The sequence below is a fragment of the Cololabis saira genome, chromosome 24 (genome assembly GCF_033807715.1).
Source record: "Cololabis saira isolate AMF1-May2022 chromosome 24, fColSai1.1, whole genome shotgun sequence".
Classification (NCBI taxonomy): Eukaryota; Metazoa; Chordata; class Actinopteri; order Beloniformes; family Belonidae; genus Cololabis; species Cololabis saira.
This window is the reverse complement of record NC_084610.1, coordinates 17,399,469-17,422,411: the sequence shown is the minus strand read 5'-3', so window position 1 is coordinate 17,422,411 and position 22,943 is coordinate 17,399,469. Positions and strand designations below refer to the sequence as shown.

At 38.7% G+C, this 22,943-nt stretch overlaps 1 protein-coding gene across 1 annotated transcript in view; it reads right to left on the bottom strand.

Moving 5' to 3' along the window:
* Positions 1-958: 958 nt before the first annotated feature.
* abcb11b (ATP-binding cassette, sub-family B (MDR/TAP), member 11b) overlaps positions 959-22,943 on the bottom strand; it is a 52,771-nt gene continuing 30,786 nt past the window's right edge. Inside the window, exons 22-28 of the mRNA XM_061715739.1 lie at positions 21,058-21,261; positions 20,220-20,461; positions 17,775-17,931; positions 17,231-17,428; positions 13,548-13,754; positions 4,713-4,859; positions 959-2,929 (exon numbers count right to left, since the gene is read on the bottom strand). Of these exons, the coding sequence (XP_061571723.1) occupies positions 2,729-2,929; positions 4,713-4,859; positions 13,548-13,754; positions 17,231-17,428; positions 17,775-17,931; positions 20,220-20,461; positions 21,058-21,261 (1,356 nt within the window). The 3' untranslated portion in view covers positions 959-2,728. The remainder of the gene's footprint in view (positions 2,930-4,712; positions 4,860-13,547; positions 13,755-17,230; positions 17,429-17,774; positions 17,932-20,219; positions 20,462-21,057; positions 21,262-22,943) is intronic.

Sequence of the window (22,943 nt, the reverse complement as noted above, 5' to 3'; positions counted from 1 at the left end):
CATAAAAAGTGTGAAACTCAAACACACACACACACACACACACACACACACACACACACTGATGACATGAAACAGTTTATTCTAATTGCAAAACTCCCAATTCTCTGAGGTTTTACATACACTGAGAATATAGCATAAGGATTTGTGTGTACACAGATTTCATAGAAATAAATTAGTTCATTTACACTCTATTTAAATTGTTTTACTAACTTTATTACTAACTGAAAAATATAAAATTATACAGTAAGTTGCATTTACAGTTATAATAACAACTGACTTATCTAAAGTGTTACCATCATGAATTATATTCTTAGACCAAAGGCATAAAAAACTAAACACACAGTGACATCGTAAGTTGCAGCATTCCTAAGCACCTTAGCGTTTTCTGGGGGCTGAAAAAGCTTTCTCCTGAAGAGTTTTTTTTCAAACATCGGCTCCCTATGACATCATAGAGGGCAGAATTTCCTTATATCATCATGTTGTCCAGCACTGATCATCCACAAAAGACACCAAATGTCCACCAAAGTGTCCTTGGGTAAGACTCTGAATCCCCAGTTGCTTCCGGTTGTCAGGCCAGTGCCACTGCATGGCAGCCCTGGCGACAACCGGGGTGTGAATGGGTGAATGTCTGCAGTGTGAAGTGGTGAAGGCTGTAGGAGTACAAGCTATACAAGCCATTTACCATTTAAGCCATTTTAAAAGCAGAGGTTGATGACTGTACATCAAAGTTTGATTAAATAGGTTTAGTGCAGGGGTCAGCAACCCGCGGCTCTAGAGCCGCATCCCGGAGCTTTTTCAAAAATGTTTGACCTTTTTATTTCCTTTTTTTCTTCTTTTTTCTTCTTTTTTCCTTTTTTTTCTCTTTTTTTTCCTTTTTTTCTTCTTTTTTCCTTTTTTCCCTTTTTTTCTTCCTTGCTTTCCTTTTTAATCTCAAGATTTCTACTTTTTTCTGGACATTTTGACTTTTTTCCCGAAATTTTGACTTTTTTCTCGACATTTCGACTTTTTTCTCGAGATTGTACTTCAACTTTAATCTTGACATTTCGAATGTTTTTCTCGACATTTTGACTTTTTTCTCGATATTTTGATTTTTTTCTCGACATTTCGACTTTTTTCTCGACATTTTGAATTTTTTTCAAAACTTTTCATTTTTTGCGGCTCCAGACATATTTGTTTTTTGTGTTTTTGGTCCAATACGGCTCTTTCAACATTTTGGGTTGCCGACCCCTGGTATAGTGGATGTATGTACGTACGTACGTACGTACGTACATACGTACTGACGGACGGATGGACGGATGAAATTATACAGTAACAGTTGAAATGTTTAAAAGAATTGTGACAGTTTGATCCTGATAAAGGCAGAAACAGTCCAGTCTGTTCAGGTGTGACTGGTTGTCCTTTACAGGATGTTGTAAACCCAACTTTTAGTCACTTTACATCAGTGCAAAGCAACAAAAGCAGTAAATTGTTGGCATTTGTATGATGCTACACACACACTAGAAACAAACAAAAAAAAAACACTCAGACACATGAAGTAACTAACCACAAAAGCAACATACATCAGCATTTTCACACAATCCTCTACCGTTGGCTCCTTGTCCTTCTACTTTCCTCCTTGTCAGCCCCGTGGAAATAACTGCTCGTTTGCATTAACTCGTCGTAAGATATGATCAGTCTAAGCCTCAATAGTAGACCAACACTTGTGCTTAAGTTGATAAAACACACGGCCACTCTGACATTATTCTGAAGTACATTCCCAAGTATCTTCAAACTAATTTCATTAACAGGACTTCAGGTGTGCAAACTATTGACAATAATAAGCTCAGCTGAATAACATTTTATGGAAAACTTGTGCAGAAAACCAGTTAATTCCTGGAGGTCTGCAGCTTTTTTCTTGCTACTGTATATGAAAACTAGGGCTGTCAAAGTTAACGCGTCAACTTAACGTCCTCTTAACGCCGACAATTTTTTTAATGCACGATTAATGCGCAGGATAAGAAAAAAAAAAACGCGCATTATATAATTTCTGGCGGTCGATGGCAACCATAGCTTGAGGAAAAGTATGCTGGACTACTGCATGAACTTTTTTGAAAAGCGAGGAAAGATGGAGAATAAAAAGGGACTTTCAAAAAGATGCCAGATGGTTCGCTGGACAAGACTAAAGTTATTTGCAGTTACTGTCGATTTGAAATGAATTATCATGGAAGTACGTCGAGTCTCAAATACCACTTGCAAGCCAAACACACGACCGATGCAGTAATAGCTCCATCCTCCAAATGAGGTTAGACATATTTACGAAAATGGAAAATTTAACTGACCAATGCACTTCTTGTACAATGTTTGTGATGCATATGGTTCATTGTTTTACGTTGAGCTGCTTAAAAACCAAGGAATCTTAAGTTAGTCTTTACAAGTGTAAAGTTGGGGACTACATTGTGTTTGTATTTATGAAGGAATGTTACTGTACATTCAGTTCAAAAGCTTTTTTTGTGGAAAGTTGAATACACATTGGCATAAAGCAGCATATTTGCCCCTTCTCATGTTGTTAACAGTATTAAAAACATTAAAAAATACCTTAAGGTAATTTAGAAAAGCAAGAAATGTGTGAATAAATGTGCAATTAATATGCGATTAATAGCGAGTTAACTATGGACAACATGCGAAAAATGAATGGTTTGACAGCCCAAATGAAAAGCATTTCCTGCCTGACTCCTGAGTCCCTGGTCGGCTAACTGATGGGCGCCCCAGTCGTCACCAGCTTGTAGTAGGCTCCCTTCAGGGCCATGAGCTGGTCATGCGCTCCTTTCTCAATCACAAAGCCCCTGGACATAACAGCAATGATGTCAGAGTTCTGAATGGTGGAGAGCCGGTGGGCGATGACGATGCAGGTTCGACCTTCTCTGGCTTTGTCCAGTGCTTCCTGCACGGTCTGATGTGTTCACAAAAAAACAGACACACATATGTATGAGTGTACAAATATCTGATCTCCTGCAAAGCAGGTACAAAAGCCTCACAATTATAGTAATTTCGCAATAATGCAATGATTACTGTCATTAGACCGTTCCGGTGGATCAGAAGCCTTTGCTCTTCAGCTCGGTTCAGCTGTTAGCGCTGATGAAACTATGGCATAGCCACGGGCCGTATTAATCCTAAAGAGGCTCTCCTGGAGGGCTGGTGTGAACCGTGAGCTTATAGCTTGTGATAATAATGGAGATGATGAACGATAATGATGCTAATGGTAATAATAATTGAGCGCCTGCTCTCCTCACTCCCTGTGCTTAGAGTGTCAAGCAGCTGCGTTGATGTGCAGTCAGGGGATGAAGCCTTTCCACTAGTACCTACTCAGCCCGGCTCCACTCACCTCGCCTCGGATTAGCGCCTTTCCACTAGGGGTCTAAACGTGCCGAGTAGATACTTTTCTGTAACTACTCTGCCGAGGTTCTAAGCGGCTGAGTCGGCTGCATCTGACATCATCACACTACAGGCCACCGATTGGTCGGGGGGTTGGAGTCAGACGTCTGAGTCAGGATGTGACATCAGAGAAAGAGCAACTCTGACGGCGGTTTCTTGTTAATTTTATTCAACAGGCAACGGCAGCGCAAAAGTCTGTTTGGTGATCCATCTAGCTGTCATAGCTTCATAGCTGCTCGTGGCTACCAACTGACTTTTCAGCAACACAGAGGCAAACTAAAAAAAAAAAAAAAAAAAAAAAAAATTTATTTTAATAATAATTGCAGTAGCCTAGGTTTGATTCAGTGTCAGAGACCTGAAATTGTTGCTGTTTGTGTCTCTGCTTGTTCTCGTGTCTGTTTGTTTTTTCTCTTACAGATCTCCAAGGCTTATGTGCTTGTTGTACGTTTCCCTGTGTTTTTCGCGTTTTAGACTAGCAGCGGATGTCATCCCTCAACCCCACCCCCCACCCCGACACAATATATATATATATATATATATATATATATATATATATTAATAAAATAAATATATATATGATATATTAAAATATATATATTATATATTATATACTAAAAATGCATAATATATATATATATATATATATATATATATATATATATATATATATATATATATATATATATATATATATAAAATATTGTGATAAAGTTCTTTATTTTCTGTAATGCAATTAAAAAAACAAAAAATGTCATACATTCTGTATTCATTACGAATCAACTGAAATATTGGTTTACAGTTTAAGATTAAGATTCCCAGAATATTCTAATTTTTTGAGATAGGATATTTGAGTTTTCTTAAGCTGTAAGCCATGATCAGCAATATTAAAATAATAAAAGGCTTGCAATATTTCAGTCGATTTGTAACTAATCCAGAATGTATGACATTTTTGCATTACAGAAAATAAAAGGACTTTATCACAATATTCTAATTTTCTGAGACAGTCCTGTATATACAGACAAAAAAATTAATAAATAAATTAAAAAAAAGCGTCGCTGCTTGAAGCTTCTCTCACTCTCATTTTTTAACTTGATATCAAACACAAGCCACAGCAGCACATTTATCATCTCCTCCAGGTTCTACATCTTTAGTGTTGTTGTCTTCTCCGTTTAGATCACACAATCAAATACGTCACAGCAGCTTCACTCCAACCCTCCAACTTTTCCAGATGCTGAATTGTTATGGAAAAGCAACTTGGCAGAGTTGAGTAGAACCGAGTAGGTACTAGTGTAACAGCGTACCTTCTCGCTCTCCGTGTCCAGCGCGGAGGTGGCCTCGTCCAGCAGCAGGATCTTGGGGTCGCGTATGATGGCCCTGGCGATGGCGATGCGCTGCTTCTGGCCGCGGGACAGCTGAGAACCCTGAGAGCCCACGTTGGTGTCGTATTTCTGTCAGGAGGAGATCTGAGGTTACACGCAGAAAGCTGCTGCACCCGTGATGTTGATCAAGCATCGCCCGAGTCCTTTCTGCAGTTTATAGTTTGAAATGGAGCACCTGTGGTGATATTCCTACCATTCCTATCCTCACACACTGGTAGAGATGTAGAGATGACAAAAAAGCTTCTATGGAGTGTCCAACCATAAAAGTTTGATGCTACAGATTAGGAATGGTTACCGATCACGATATACCGTCAAAAAAATTCCTCACGGTAAGAATTTGTCATGTCGCGGTAAAAACGATAAATTCCTGTTGATGACGTTTTTGTGTAAAGCTGATTTATGGTTATGCGTTAAATCCACGCACAACGTACGTGAATTTAGGAAGGAAGGAAGGAAGGAAGGAAGGAAGGAAGGAAGGAAGGAAGGAAGGAAGGAAGGAAGGAAGGAAGGAAGGAAGGAAGGAAGGAAAAGGAAGGAAGGAAGGAAGGGAAAAAAAGGAAAGGAAGGAGAGAGCAGGAGGAAAGAAGGAAGGAAGGGAAAAGGAAGGAAGGAAGGAAGGAAGGAAGGAAGGAAGGAAGGAAGGAAGGAAGGAAGGAAGGAAGGAAGGAAGGAAGGAAGGAAGGAAGGAAGGAAGAAAAAGGAAAGGAAGGAGAGAGCAGAAGGAAAGAAGGAAGGAAGGGAAAAGGAAGGAAGGAAGGAAGGAAGGAAGGAAGGAAGGAAGGAAGGAAGGAAGGAAGGAAGGAAGGAAGGAAGGAAGGAAGGAAGGGGGAGAAGGGAGAAAACAAGGAAAGGAGGAAGGAAGGAGAGAGCAGGAGGAAAGAAGGAAGGAAGGGAAAAAAGAAGGAAGGAAGGAAGGAAATGAGCCTGAAAGAAAGAAAGAAAGAAAGAAAGAAAGAAAGAAAGAAAGAAAGAAAGAAAGAAAGAAAGAAAGAAAGAAAGAAAGAAAGAAAGAAAGAAAGAAAGAAAGAAAGAAAGAAAGAAAGAAAGAAAGAAAGAAAGAAATGAGCCAGAAAGAAAGAAAGAAAGAAAGAAATAAAGAAAAAGAAAGAAATTAGCCAGAAAGAAAGAAAGAAAGAAAGAAGGATAAATTCCCGTTGATGATGTTTTTGTGTAACAAACATGGCCGATCTGAGAGTGAGATAGATTTATAGTTGAAAAGGTGGAGTTGAATTGGTATTTTTTTTATCGTCATTTTTATCGTTATCGGGATAAATGCCAGAAATTATCGTGATGCATTTTTTAGTCCATACCGCCCAGCCCTACTACAGATACAAATGGAAGGGAGGAAGGAGACAGAAACCTTTGTTTTAGGCTGCTCCGCCTTCTAGCAATATTGATCTGAATCTTAAGCTTCAAAGTTGTCATGAGGAGCAAACGGTTACCCATGACGGAGATTTAGTGTTCAAACCTTTCTCATTCAGATGCCAGGTCCTGCACATCCTTTCCATCTGAGACACACTGACACTAGAGTGGGATTTTGCAGCCTAAAGTGGTGGATTGAGTGAGAACCTGTGAACACCAGAGTGGTGTGGGGTCAATAAAGCCGTCCCAGTGCATGATAATCACGTCCCGGCATTGACAGTTGTCCTGGAGCAAACAAGCCCTGTCCTTGGGGAAGGGTAGGGTTGCCACCTTTCAGAAATAGAAATAAGGGACGCCCTGATTTCAGCAGCGCAGGAGCCAAAAGAAAAAAGCCCCCAAACTTCTAAACTGAATAAAAATGTGTTTATTTTTATATAAAATTTTTATATAAAAAAACAAAATGCTTTGATTTAAAGTTTAAAGTGCTTTAATAGCATTGAATTGCATGACTGTACAGACAGCCAACCATACTAGCAACTGAAATATCCTCCTATGCTACTGTATGTCCGAATCAGCCCAGATGTATAATATACATACAGGTGAAGAATATGGTGTAAAAGTTAATTTATTTCAATAATTCAACTAGAATATGGTGTAAAAGTTAATTTATTTCAATAATTCAACTAGAATATGGTGTAAAAGTTAATTTATTTCAATAATTCAACTAGAATATGGTGTAAAAGTTAATTTATTTCAATAATTCAACTAGAATATGGTGTAAAAGTTAATTTATTTCAATAATTCAACTAGACTATGGTGTAAAAGTTAATTTATTTCAATAATTCAACTAGAATATGGTGTAAAAGTTAATTTATTTCAATAATTCAACTAGAATATGGTGTAAAAGTTAACTTATTTCAATAATTCAACTAGACTATGGTGCAAAAGTTAACTTATTTCAATAATTCAACTAGAATATGGTGTAAAGGTTAATTTATTTCAATAATTCAACTAGAATATGGTGTAAAAGTTAATGAAAATACGGTACAAATCGCGTCCCGTATTAGTTCAATACGGGACGCAACATTTTTTTCTCAAATAAAGGACAATTCCGTATTTTACGGGACGGGTGGCAACCCTAGGGAAGGGGGAAGTCCAAAGTGAGTCAAGCCAAATACAATCCTGTCCAGTTTGAAGGGTTTCCCTGCACCGGCAGACTTCTGCCAAGCTGGTTTATTCACAGTCAGTCTGGTAGCAGCTCTGGGGTCCGTTTCACAAAGCAGGTTCAACAAACTCTGAGTCTAATCCTGAACTCTTAGTTGATCTACTCTGAGATCGGAAACTCTGAGTTTTCGGTTCCAGAACAGCGGATTTGAGGTAATTTACTCAACTCTAAGTAGTTTCACCTGGAGTTAAGCGCGAGCATGAGGGAAATAAAAAGCCATCATCAGTAGAGCGCTGATACAAGGATTCACCATGGCAACCGGCGACACAAAAGAGCGACATACATTTTCTTTTTTTTATTTTAAACTTTATTTATCTTTTCAATTTACAAAATCCCTTTGAGGAAACATTAGTTTGCATCTCAAGATCCACATACTTCACGCCACTGGAGTTAGAAGTGTTAATACGTGCATATGGCGAGTATGAGAGCATATTTTGGGAAAAAAATGAAATTTTATTGTCATTTATATCAGGGCCATCAATTGGGTACGGCAGCCGCCACACCTCGGCTTCAGGGGAAAATGTAAATGTTTTTTTTTTAATACATTTATGGAATTACTCTGTGTCTATTTGTATTGATTTATTCTATTACTTAATACATATAAAATAACTACAAATGCATATCAGAACAACATGATGGATTTCAGTAGGTATTATCTATCCCAACACTTGTACCCCCCCCTCCCCCCTCATATCTTGAAATGTGATGTCCCAGCGTCCCTGACGACAGTGGTCTCTATCAATCTCGTTTTTAGTGCGCTCTGCAGTGTTACTAATTTACAAAAATGAAATGGAAGCAGACAACCACGCAATTTAAAAAAAGAAAGAAGACAAGTGATGGGTCCAGAAGATATTAACGAGGCTGTTAGCCACTGATGGATTAATTATGCAAGTTCATCTCAAAGTAAGATATAAATCCTCTTATACATCTGTTTAAGGGAAATATTTGACTTTTTTTTTACTCTCCCTCTCCTTTTCGCATTTGGACTTTAACTGTTTGAAGTTAAACTGGGATGTCCCTGTGATATTGTTGCACTGACATAGTGAATAAAGTGAACGAGTTAATTGCGTTTTGTCAGATACGCCTTTTCTGCTCTCTAACTCTGCCGCTTGCTGTCCGTGGTGCAGAAAACAGATGCGTATTGCGTAAAGACCCATTGGCTGAATTGACGCCACTGAGGGAGGAGACAGAGAGAAACTCCAGGTTCGCTGAAATAAACCTGGTCCCGACCAGGTTAGGTTCAGAGCGTCTGTTACTACGGTAACTGACCGAGAGCTTAGGTTACCTCTCTTTGTGAAACAGGCTAGAGTTACCTCTCTTTCTCTGGTTTGAGTTACCTCCCTTTGTGAAACGGAAGACTCAGAGTTTCCCTCATTTCAGGGTTAACAGACTCCGAGTTTTCACTAAACGTGCTTTGTGAAACGGACCCCTGGAGTCCAGTTCCCCCTCTTGGTCCCTGCTGCTACAGAGGGCGGTAGCGAAACAGGTGGGTGCAGCTGGTCCAGTCTGTTCTGTCAGCTGAACTGCTGCCCCACAGCTCCCCCTGCAGCGGAGCTGGACGTCCTGTTGCCCACGGTAACGAGACTGTCTGGTAATCCTTCTCCACCTCTTGGACCAGTCAGAGTCCGTCGTTCTCTCCTGCTGGCAGGACCGGCCCAATCCTCCATGGGGCCCTAAGCAAAATGTTGATTTTGGGGCCCTCTATTACTGCCAATAATACTGGTTATTGATCATTCACACACCCACTATAAACTTATTTCATGTTCTTCCCTGTCATTACTTGTAAAACTAGATGTAAGAACTTTTTGTTGTAGTTATATTGTAATCCACAGTGATTAAGACCATGGAAGCTACAACAGATTAACAAACTTGCAGAAAAATCTTTCAATTCATATTGATCAAAGTCAGCAACTGCCCCTACTGGCCACACAGAGAAGCAACAGATAAAAGGTCAGAGAGCTGCACCAGTTGCAGCAGTGTTGTTTCCATCATCCTATTGTCAGTCATGTTTTTACCCATCTATGGTTTTTAATCTGAAATGGGAGCAAATTCAGCTAAAAGAACAACCTGGGGTTGATTTACACTTAATATTTAAAGTCATATAGTACTAAGTGTGATACTGAGTGTTGTCTACAGCAGTGTTTCTCAAATGGGGGTACGTGAAGACACTCCAGGGGGTACATGAGATTTTAAAATATACATATATTTAAAAAGTAGCATCCATGCAAAAATCCTTTAAAAATAAATATTTCATAAATAATTGAGAAAAAATATAAGTCTAAATTCATAAAATGAATTTTATCTTCAGGAGTAGGTTATTCAACTTATTATCCTAAAACCCCAGAGTATCCCCCACACCAGGATGGTTCCACCTAACCTGTCAAATGCCACCTGGCTTCACCTGTCAATCACTTGGACCAACGATGGAGTCGTGGTTGAAGCATAGCAGCAATATTTTTATGTTTAATAAATCAGTTACTGATGGCACAGTGCTCTGTTTTAGGTCTATTTTTTACAACCAAAAGTGCTTTGCGCTGGTTAGGGGGTTCTTGGATGAAAAAATATTTCACATCACTGAAAAAAGGTTGAGGACCACTGATCTACAGTGTAGGCCTAGTAAAAGAAACAAAATAATCAAATAGATCATTTATAAACCATTTACTGTAAACACGTTATCTACTTTATTTTTGGTTTTTAATAAACTGCAACAGCAATGTGCAACAACAATTTGAAGTGGAACAACAACAATTAAGCGCAACCACAAAGTACTACAAAAACTAGAACTATAATTAAAATCACTCAACTTAGATAAACCGTTTTTTCTCCTCTTCATCTTTCATCCTCTTTCATTTCGGATAAGTCCGTTTTTAGTGGGCCTTCAACCGGCTCCTCAGATGCCTCAAGTGCCGTGTGCAACAATGCACGATTGAATGAACACATTACCAGTGGATAGTCAATATGCCAGCAGTCGTCTACTCTAGTCTATTAACATAATATTGTTTATGTAATAATATTCATTATTGTGTTTTTGTACAAGAGCATACCTCTGCTAATGTATGAATCATCACTCACACATAAAAAAGTTTATTTGTTATTTAATTTTTTTTAACTCTTTAACTCTTTAACCCTAGTGGTCACGGGAGACTAAGCAGCCGCTTAGTTCGCTTATGCCTTGGGCCGGCTCTGCCCGCTGGCATTTATATTCTAAGTCAGAGAGCAAGCAGCTTATCAAGCCTCAGAGCAGACGCTGAGGGAAACGTGCAGAGGCCAGCGCCTGCCATGGCATGGAGGGCCACATCAGGACCCACGCCAGGGAGACTTGCGCTTGGAGAGACATATGCTGCCCATTGAGGTGACATCTTTTCCTGAAAGGTCTGCGTTTTCTCCAGAAAGAAAAGGCCACATCTCCTTCCGCATGACTCGCATCAGCGCTCATAATGTGTGCACTTGAGCGGCCTGCTGGCGAAGCAGATCAGTCTCTCTTCAGATCCACGACAGCCTTCATTAAAAGTGATGAGAGCTGACTGATCAGCGCTTGTTAAATGAATATCCAACAGTACTTCCACAGAACTTTGCAGATGGATGTAAGTTGAGAATGTGCTAAGTCTGCTTCATACTTTTAATAAATCTATTTAAGCTGCAGATTTCTGACTACAGCAGCACTTACCACAGCTGTTTAAAATGTCTGTGATTAATTGTTTTGTTCACGTCTTCATGAGGAAACTACGACGGAGTATTAGGGCCAAACTAAACAAAAAAAAATTGGAAATTACGAGAATAAAGTCATAATATAATGAGAATAAAGTCGTAAAATTACGAGAATAAAGTCGTAATGTTGCGAGAATAAAGTCGTAATATTATGAGAATAAAGTCGTAATATTATGAGAATAAAGTCGTAATGTTGCGAGAATAAAGTCGTAATATTATGAGAATAAAGTCGTAATATTATGAGAATAAAGTCGTAATATTACGAGAATAAAGTCGTAATGTTGCGAGAATAAAGTCGTAATAGAATAAAGTCGTAATATTATGAGAATAAAGTCATAATATTATGAGAATAAAGTCGTAAAATTCCGAGAATAAAGTCGTAAAATTACGAGAATAAAGTCGTAATGAATAAAGTGGTATTTTATGAGAATAAAGTCATAATATTATGAAAATAAAGTGGTAATTTATGAGAACTCTAACAGGAAGAGCTTCTTCTCCCTGTGTTAAAATGAAGAATATTGAGCATCTTGTGAAGTTATATTTATATATTTATAATATATTACAACATTATTCTCGTAATATTACGACTTTATTCTCGTAATATTATGACTTTATTCTCATAATTTTACGACTTTATTCTCATTACATTATGACTTTATTCTCATAATTTCCTTTTTTTGTTTTTTTTTGTTTGGCCCTAATACTCCGTCGTAGGAAACAGTGCTGGATGTTTCCATGTGACCTGCTGCCGTTCCTGGACCCTGTTGAAACGTTCGCAAATATAAACATGGAAAGCGTTTGGAAACTGTGGTTTTGATAAGGGAGGTCGTTCTGGAGCACCAGCCGTTGTCATGACAACAGAAAATAAAACCTGTTCCCTGTGTCCTTTATGGACTTTATGAGTCTACTAAAGGGAGGTCCAGATCACATGATGATGCGGTGACGAGCCTCTGTGTATGGAAACATAAACCAGTTCTTGAAGCAAACACCAGCACCTGGTTCAGACGGGCTGAACAGCGCTGAAAGAGCAGCCATCTGCTTAATGCGCCACCAAGGGAAGCTTTTTATTCTTCCTTTTTGTCATCAAACCCCGTAGGTTCCCCCGGCGGATCACCCGCTGCTGCTTAATCTGTGGTCCTTACTCTCTTTATTCTTTTCGTTTACCTTTGCTGACTGACTGTCTACTGACCCTGGATTCACACTGAAAGCGTCAAAAATCACCTGTGGAGGCTCGGGACGCCTGTCGACGCCTGCATCGCTGCTTGGTAAAGTCTGTCGATGCCTGCAGTGGGCACTGCAGAACTGGAGGGAACAAAGTGCATATAGCCTACATATATCTATATATTACGGAAGAGTATTAGGGCCAGGCAGGAGAAAAATAAAAATAATATTTTAGAGGAAGTTTTTTTTTTTATGCACTTCGAGAAAAAAGTCGAAATGTCGAGATTAATGTTGAAATACAATTTCGAGAAAAAGGTTGAAATTTTGAGAAAAAAGTTGAAATATTGAGAAAAAAGGCGAAATTTCGACTTTATTCACAAAATTTTGACTTTGTTCTTGAAATTGTATTTCAACATTATTCTCGACATTTCGACTTTATTCTTGAAGTGCACAATAAAAAAAAAAATTCCCCTCTCAAATATTTTTTCTCCTGCACGGCTCTGCATACTCTTCCGTAATATATACTGTAGCTGCACATCTTCAGTTTCTTATTTCACCATGGATCACACTTTGGGAAGCCTTCTTTATATTTTAGTGTTATTTCCGCGTAGATAAGAGTGAGTTTGATGCTCCTTAACAAGTTTGCTCCTGGATCAACAGCAACCACCAGAGTCGTTGGTCCCGGTGAAGCTGCAGTCCGTCTGCGTTGAACACTGACACACCGGGTCGGAGCGGATTTGGTCATAATGTTTAAACTGTGTTTTGTGATTAATAAGCACAGTTTTTAATTATTTTGCGTTGGATCAATGTAGCAAATAAAATCGTTCGGACCATCAAGCTCCTCAACCATCAGTTATGTGTTTCACATGAGAAGAGTTCATGTAAAAACGGCAGTCAAATCAGCAAAAAAATGTCAGTTTGCTGAATGAAATATATTCATTCCTGATTAAATAAGTTTGTTAGTACACAGCTCTGCTCATGTATGCATGTGAGTGAGTTTGTGTGAACATGAAAGTACAATCTGCATTGATGCTTGTTGCTTCAGGAATTCTGGTCTGTGATTGGACGCTGCCTCGGCGTCGCCGCTGCTCATTTGCATAAAGTTGAGATTTTTCAACTTCAAATTGACTATCTGGATGCCTCCGACCCCTCTCACAGCGAGCTTTCATAGACAATGAATGGCAACCGGACGCCTGTGGCGCTTTCAGTGTGAATCCAGCATGAGGCAACGTGATTCTGATCCAAGCAGCTTTCCACCACCTCCCGCCACAAATACTCCAAACCCACAAGTCCCCAGTTACCTCAGGGAGCGACATGACGAAGTCGTGAAGCTGCGCCTTCTTGGCCGCCGCGATGACCTCGTTCGTGCCGATTTCCCGCGAGTTGTCCCCGTACTTGATATTCTCCCCGATGCTGCAGTCAAACAAGATGGGCTCCTGAGAGACGATGCCTATCTTGGAGCGGAGGAAGGGCACGTTGACGCGACCTGAGTCATGGCCATCAATCAGCTGCAGGAAGACATCGATTTTACCATTAGAAGAAGGTGACGTAATACTGGAAACACAATCCACTTAATGAGCTATGATGACACTCTCTCCACTGTAATTTCTCTCTAACTATGCAGAGGTGATGCTGCTCTTTTGCAGACTCAGACGGAGAATCAGGGCAATTTGTTTCCAAACCATTCCCAGCTCAATTAAGGCCATCTGAATCCTGGCAGGGACGACTTGCTGGCACAGAGTCATACCATCATTCCAGTAAAATACAGGAAACAGTCAGCGCAATTGCTCCCTGACGAATGGCTTACCGTGACGTGAAATACCTCCATCACCACATGCACCGAACGGCTGGCAATTACTTTCAGACTCTGACGGATTACGGGGTTTCGCTTTCGCGGTGATGAGCTTATTAAGAAGGAAACTTGAAAGTAGGGCTGTTCACATGACTTTTTCGTTTTAAAATTAAATATCTGACATTTTAGCAAAGGTCAGCAGCGGCTGCAGCAGGATCGTTCTGTTTGCTCGGCGGTCAGAAGCCTCAGTTCTTGATTTCTATGTTGGAAGCTATGAGAATAAATCACCAGATGCCCGGCAGCAGGTTTGTAATTTCCTCAGCACACTGGCGTTTATGTATGACTGTATACGTGCTGCAGCACTTACTTGAACCTGTAATAATGCTGTCAATCATACGGCGGGTTTGTTAGCAGAGAGCTGATATATGTGATGGTGTCTGGTAAAGAGCCTTCCCCAGCATGAAAAATAACCATTATAAACACAGAAATTGATGGTGGTGCATATTGTTACACCTTAAGTCGATGAAACAGTCGAGTCCACTTCACTTTTGGAAGATTTGTGGAGCAATAAAAAGAAAACTTTAACTCTTCATGTAAGTGTTCATTCATCATTGTAGATTTTCTTTATCTTTTTAAATCATGATCATTTGCATTGTATGAATTTGAGTTGGACTGAACTGGAATCACTGGATTGTAATCAGACTGAAGACGACTACAGTGAACATTTTTTCCCTGTCAGGTGTTTTTGAGATAATTTTGTTGAGAATTGGTACTGTACAAATGAACTAAACTGAAAAAAACAAATGATGCCATGTAGCCAGTACTGACTCCTGTACGGAAGAGTATTAGGGCCATGCAGGAGAAAAAATATTTGGGAGGGGGAGATTTTTTTTTATTGTGCACTTAGAGAAAAAAGTTGAAATGTCGAGATTAATGTTGAAATACAATTTCGAGAAAAAAGTCGAAATTTCGTGAATAAAGTCGAAATTTCACCTTTTTTCTCAACATTTCAACTTTATTCACGAAATTTTGACTTTATTCTTGAAATTATTTTTATTTTAAACATTAATCCCAACATTTCGACTTTTTTTTCTCAACATTTCGACTTTTTTCTCAAAATTGTACTTCAACAATAATCTCGACATTTCGACTTTTTTCTCGAAGTGCATAATGAAAAAAAAATCTTCCTCCTCTAAAATATTATTTTTATTTTTCTCCTGCCTGGCCCTCATACTCTTGATTATAGATCAACTATTTGGGTTAAAAAAAAAGTACAATAGTCCCAAACACAGTGGCATATCTGTAACAAAATGGCCCAAATGAACTTAATGTTGAAATACAATTTCAAGAATAAAGTCGAAATGTCAAGATTAATGTTGAAATACAATTTTGAGAAAAAAGTCGAAATGTCGAGATTTATGTTGAAATACAATTTCAAGAATAAAGTCGAAATGTCAAGATTAATGTTGAAATACAATTTCAAGAATAAAGTCGAAAAGTCGAGATTAATGTTGAAATACAATTTCGAGAAAAATGTCGAAATGTCAAGAATAATGTTGAAATACAATTTCAAGAATAAAGTCGAAATTTCGTGAATAAAGTAGAAATTTCGAGAATAAAGTTGAAATACAATTTAGTGAATAAATGAATGAATGAGTGAAATGTCACATCAAATCCAGTTAGGAGAGCGACTGACAGCTATGCAGCAGCAGCCGTAACTAACTAACTAACTAACTAACTTACATCCTTGGAGTGTCTATGGACCTACGAGGCATTTTGTAAAGACAGTCACATGCGCTTGTTATAGTCTAAGAAGGTTGACTTTATTCTCGACATTTCAACTTTTTTCTCAAAATTTTGACTTTTTTCTCGAAGTGCATAATGAAAAAAAAATCTTCACCCTCTCGAATATTATTTTAATTTTTCTCCCGCCTGGCCCTAATACTCTTCCGTACTCCTGAGAGTAAGCACTGACATTGACATTGACATTTTAACCTCATCAACAGTCCTTTATTCTGCTTTTATTATTTAATCATATATATATATATAATGTTTAGTTTGCAAACAGAAATTTAAAACACACTGTCGGTTAGCATGTTGCTAAGTTTTTCATGTGATAGCTCCTTTTATGCTTAATAACCTTGTTATTTTCAACAACATCCGTGCCACCTTTGGAAACCGCAGCCTTGCACAATGTCAGTTTTTCTGGCGGGATTTTCCAAACTAGAATTACGCCACATACCCAACGTGATACTAATGCTAGAGATAGCAACCCACATGGAAAAAGACGCTAATTCAAAGTTGAATTCAGGTCAGAAGGTTGATTTTTTTGGTTAAGGTCGACGATTGATGGTGGATCAACCATCAAACAATCATCCAATTCTAGATTCTATATATATATATATATATATATATATATATATATATATATATATATATATATATATATATATATATATATATAAATAAATATATATATATATACATATACCGGTGTATATATATATTAAAATATATATGATATATATTATAAATTAGAAATGCATATATATATATATATATATATATATATATATATATATATATATATATATATATATATATATATATATATATATATATATATATATATGCCTCAGGTTTTTACCTATGGAGGATTTTTTGTGCCAGAATTAAATAAATAAATACATCATTAATTAATTCAAATGGGAATTAAATATATCATTAATTAATTAAATGTGTCATTAATTAATTAAAATTAGAATTAAATATGTCATTAATTAATTAAAATACAATTCATTTTAAGTAAAAAAATATATTTATTATTTCAGCATTTAATTAATTAATGACACATTTAATTAATGATTTCGTGTTGTGTGTGAATCATGAAATGTAAAACTGCATTTAATTAATTAATGACACATTTAATTAATGATTTTGTGTTGCTGCGTGTGAATCATGAAATGTAAAACTGTCAGTTTCACTCGTCGCACAAAAAATCCTCCATATTTACCAACATGGTATTAACCATTAATATATATGCAGACACAGTTAAAAAAAAAAAAATGTTTATCAGGAAGACATGAACCTCCCCTCTCCACATGAGGGACAGCGGCACCTCGAGACCGTCCGGTTTGCAGGATATTGAAATCATTTGTAATGAACCTGAACTGTGCTGTGACATTTCCTCACCACTCTGCCGTGATCCGGATCGTAAAACCTCTCCAGCAGCTGGACGCTGGTGCTCTTCCCACAGCCGCTGCTGCCCACAAACGCCAGCGTCTGGCCGGGCTTCACGGACACATTCAGCCCGTTCAGGACCTGGATGTCCGGCCTGGTGGGGTACGTGAACTTGCAGTCAATGAAGTCAAGGTTCCCCTGGAAGTTATCCTAAAACGTGCAAGATGTGGGGTAAAAACAGAGCACAAAGGTTATATTTGGCTTCTGTGAGTACGAGAGTGCCACGAACAAGAAGCTGCCGTCTTTCGCTGATTTCCACCTCCTGTCTGACTCCAACCCCCCAACCAATCGTTGGCCTGTAGTGTGATGATGTCAGATACAGCCGACTCAGCCGCTTAGAACCTCGGCAGAGTAGTTACAGAAAAGTATCTACTCGGCTCCTTAGGCCCCTAGTGGGAAAGAACTAAACCAAGGCGAGTCGAGCTGAGTAGGTACTAGTGGAAAAGCGCCAAAGGTGGAGTTCATGTAACACACAGCTTAAAACACTCGTCTGTACCCATTTGTCTCCTTTCCCACTGTAGACGCTGATTTTGGGCACGCGGTCCAGCAGCTGGAAGAAACGCGCTGCTGATATCTTGGCCTTAGCGTAGTCTGGAGTGTATGAGGAGGCTCTGCCGAGAGCTGTGCCGCTGGTGACGATGGCAGAGATGACCCTGCCAGAAACAACGATAAAAGGTGACCTTCAACAAGCTTTCGTTTGATTTCCCCGTCTTATACTGCAAAGAATCTCATCATTTGCATTTGCAGAAACGGTGACTCTTGAAGTCACAGTTTCTGACACGTTTGTAAAAGGAAGCAAAGAGAAAAGAGAGGGAGCACAAGCCTAAGATGGAGTTCCTGTTGGGAAAAAAAGATCCTTTTAGGAAGAAATAGGTGCCATGTGCTCCACATCAAAGTAGGAAGACTCTACCTTACATCCAAGGGCGTTACTCATTTTGCTAATCTGTCATCCACATGGAAATCCCAAAACCTGCAGATCCTCCAACAAACACTAGGGGCTGGTTTAAGGAACCAGTCACCATGAACCCCCCGCAACAACTCTGACATTACTCTTTCAGATGCTGTTTCAGTACCAACATCTGTAACGTACCGCTAGCTAGCATCATAGATTAGCATAAAGTCAGCTAGGCTATAATGGCTAGGTTGTTCTGCCAATTTTTGGGGGATTAACTGAGGATGGGTGGCATGAGCTCCTGCCAGAAATGCGTCACCTACAACCCCTCTGTGATGTCACACTGGGGTTTTGTCCAGATCTTTTTATACGGTCTGTAGGTTGTATTTTTGCCCTTTGCAAAGGTCAATTTATACTTCAATGATGCAGAAAAGTGCATTCGGGTCTTACAGCAACGCTTGCTGCCCTCAAGACTTTATCTATTTTTCCAGAAATGTCCCCTGTTTTTCAGCAGGAAAATGTGAAACCAGACTCTGGGCACATGTTTGAAGGAGAAAAGTAGGGATGGGAATTGATACGATTTTTACGATTCCAATTCCATTTTCGATTCTGCTTAACGATTCGGTTCTTAATTGATTCCCTTATCAATTCTCATTTTGAAAAAAATGACAACAATGAGGCAAATGTTCGTTAATTAGTTACTTGCAGTAAGGCATGGAGTCAGCCAAGGACATGCTAATGTTGCTGCTGCTGCTGCTGCTGGGTTGAGAAGCACTAACGTTGGTCCGGAGTGGATTGAAAACGTGACATTCATTGATTGTTATTACATGCTGAGTGCGCACATGTTTTTGCATGTTGGTAGTATTTCCTCCCTTTGACGAAATATTGACTTGGCAAGTATTGCAAGTTTTCTTGTTGTCGTCTTTTTTACTGAAATGTTACCGGACTGTCGAGCGTTTGATCACCTGGGCACCATGTTTACTATTGACTGTTGATTTATGCAACGTGTGTGATTACGGCGTTCGTTCCCACTGGAATCGAAAAGGGAATCGTTTGCAAAATTTCCAAACGATTCCAAGGAATTGAAACACTGAGAACCGGTTCTGAACAAGAACCGGTTCTTGATTCCCATCCCTAGAGAAGAGGGTACAGGTAGTGGACTGGCATGCTGCAGCCCTGACCTGAACCGCAGAGAAAATATGTGGAGAAGTTGGAAAAAGAAGTTTATGTAAAATAATTAGTGATGCACCGAAATGAAAATTTGTGGCCGAAACCGAAACCGAAAATAATAATAAACACTTGGCCGAATACCGAACAATACCGAACATGGTTCTTCGCAGTTTTTCATTTATTTTGCCAATTTTTTCACCATTGCATTGTGGTTACTTTTTGACTTTTTTCACAAAATTTCGACTTTTTTCACAAAATTTTGACTTTTTTTCGACATTTCGACTTTTTTCTCGACATTTCGACTTTTTTCACAAAATTTTGACTTTTTTTTCTTAACATTTAGACTTTTTTTTCTTAACATTTCGACTTTTTTCACCATTGCATAAATCAAATACATTTGATTTAGGCTTTTCAAAGAAAAAAATCTTTTACAAAATTACAAGGTAGAAAATATTTATTGAACATAAAAAAATGACATTTTTTAATTTCCCAGCATTCTGTTGTTTTGGTTCCACCTGCTGGTGAATGTTGGTAAAATTCTTATGGGGTTAGTTTTTGGTTGGCCAACGATTTATGTTTGTGGTGCAACCGGTACGGAGCGGCCAGTCTATTTCCTTATATTACAACGCCGTTATTAATTGTTCGTTTTTTTCCCACTTATTCCACCGAACACCCAAAGTGTTTTTTTTGCCATTTTCTGCCGAACAATTTCGGTTACCGAACAATCGGTGCATCACTAAAAATAATAAAATACATTGGTTCACTGGGTGATGAAAATGGGAAAAAAATCGGGGATAAAAAAAAAATAGTAAAATACATTGGTTCATACTGTCTGCAAAAAAGATAAATTAGCTCTCAGCCTCAACTTTCTTCTCTCACCTGAACACGAGACTGAAATGCAGACCTTCTTGTTTAACCAGGTAGCCTCCGAACCTGTAGGAAGCGGAGTTGGTCATGAAGACCACACACTGGGCGAAACCGTAGCAAGCGCCGTATACGTTTGCCTTCTTCAGCGCTGCTTGATACGGAGCGTCCAGCTGGGCCTCGTACATCTCCACAAAACTCCTTTCCTTCCCCAGGCCAGCGATGGTGCGGATGTTGTTGAGGGCTTCCCCAGAGATCTGCAAAATGAAAGCACGAGTTGAGAGTCTAAATTAAATGACATGGTGGATGAAGAGAGATACAGCTTTTAATTCATCTTTGTTCTAATATGTGATGGGTGAGTAAGACATAGATAACACAGTTTCACTGTTTTTTCATCTAAATCCTATTCTAAGCTGCAGCGGTAAGCCAAATTCCCCCTTGAGGGATCATTAAATTTTCATCTAATCGACTTTACTTGGATGGGTGGGGTTTACTGCATCACTGTAATTAAAAGAAGTTCACAGTAAATTGACTTTTGAACACTTTTCCTTTGATTGTGAACTTTCCTGGCTGTTACTTCACTGTCCCAAGGTCTTTATCCACTGTGCCTTGTGGACAATGGCTGCATTTGTAAGCTTGGGTGGCTCAAGGAGGGATGGAGTCTGAGAGCGTTATCTCTGCCTCTGTATCATCAATTTACAGACGCAGCTTATAACAAACAAACTATTCCATCCACATATTAGATTTGCAGTGTTTCTTCATAAAAAGTGAGAAAAAGCTAACACTTGGAGCCTAACATAGAGACCAAAATATTTTCAAAGAGCTGGCTGACTAAGTCTGGCTGATGTCTGACCTGTCCAGCAGCTTCCATGGCTTGTTTGTCCTGCTTGGCAAAGCCTGTCAGCATCTTGGCCTGGAAGCCGCCCGAGAGAGCGATGAACGGCAGGAAGCAGAGGATGAGCATCGTCAGCTTCCAGCTGAAGTAGAAGGACATGATGACAGCCACGCCGATGTTGGTCATGGAGTTGACGATCATCCCTATCTGTGAACCTGTAGCCTTCACAGGAAGGAGAATGGAACTGTGTTACATGGACTCAAAACATCCGTGCATGTGGTGACTTTGAAAGAGCTGATCTACCTACACTGCACTGCACAACCTACACTAATGCCGCGTTCCATTTGTCCTCGGAAGTCGGAATTTCCCAGTCGGAATTTTCAACTGGAACGCTCCTCGAAGTGGGATTTCCTACTGGGAAAGTGGGAGAAGCTTCACCACCTCCGAGTTACCATTCCAAGATGGCTGCCATTCCCAGTTCCCAGTTCCGATTTCCGAGGTAAATGGAACGCGGCATAAGAGCATGACATCAGGCAGTGGGCCCATTACACAGATGGGCCGTTTGCAAAGTTGCATTTTATGCTACTGGGGATTTTTTCCCAAAATATAAGATAAGATAAGATAAAACTTTATTGTGTGTTCAACAAAATTGTCTTTGATGCTGCAGACAAATCTGCCATCAAAGGACGACTGAACCACAATAGTTGAGGATATACGTTGCATGGAAAAACTGACCTTTTATCATTATTTCATTTTAATTAACTATATTGTATGTCAGTGTGCATTGGTCTCCCAGTTTTTATTTTTGTTTTTATTATGCTTATTTTTCAGTCAAAATGTCAAAGCACTTTGTATTTCATGTACCTGGATGAAAGGTGCTATACCAGGGGTCGGCAACCCGCGGCTCTAGAGCCGCATGCGGCTCTTTAGCGCCGCCCTAGTGGCTCCCTGGAGCTTTTTCAAAAATGTTTGACCTTTTTTTCCTTTTTTTCTTCTTTTTTATGTTATTTTTTCCCTTTTTTTTCCTTTTTTTCTCTTTTTTTCTTCCTTTTTCCTTTCCTTTTTAATCTCAACATTTCGACTTTTTTCTCGACATTTCGACTTTTTTCACGAAATCTTTACTATTTCCTTGACATTTCGACTTTTTTCGCGAAATTTTTACTATTTCCTTGACATTTCGACTTTTTTCTCAAGATTGTACTTCAACATTAATCTTGAAATTTTTTGACTTTTTTCTCGAAATTTTGACTTTTTCTCGCAATTTGACTTTTTTCTCAACATTGACTTTTTTCACGAAATTTTTACTATTTCCTCGACATTTAGACTTTTTTCTCAAGATTGCACTTCAACATTAATCTTGACATTTCGACTTTTTTCTCGACATTTTGACTTTTTTCTCGACATTTCAACTTTTTTCTCGAAGTTCATAATGAAAATAAAATCTCCCCCCAGTTATAACTAATATAGATACATGCAGCATGTGTTTGCCTTCATTCTAAGGCTTATACAAGACTTTTCATTTTTTTGCGGCTCCAGACATATTTGTTTTTTGTGTTTTTGGTCCAATATGGCTCTTTCAACATTTTGGGTTGCTGACCCCTGTGCTATACAAATAAAATTTGATTGATTGATCGGTTGACCTTCTCCTTAAGATTACGGGCTGAGCAGTATATAATATACTGGGAAAGGTGGACTTTATATTCTGTGGAATGTAACTCATTGACTGTGTGAATATAAAATCCTGTTTTTTGGGGAGTTTTCTTTATTTTTATTAATGTATGCCCTAAGTCAACCTGTTTGTTCTCTTATTTTATTCTATTCCATTTAAATTTTTTTTAATTCCTTTATTGTTGGAAAAAACTTGAAATCGCTAATAAAAAAAAAAAAAAAAGAAAATTGTGGAG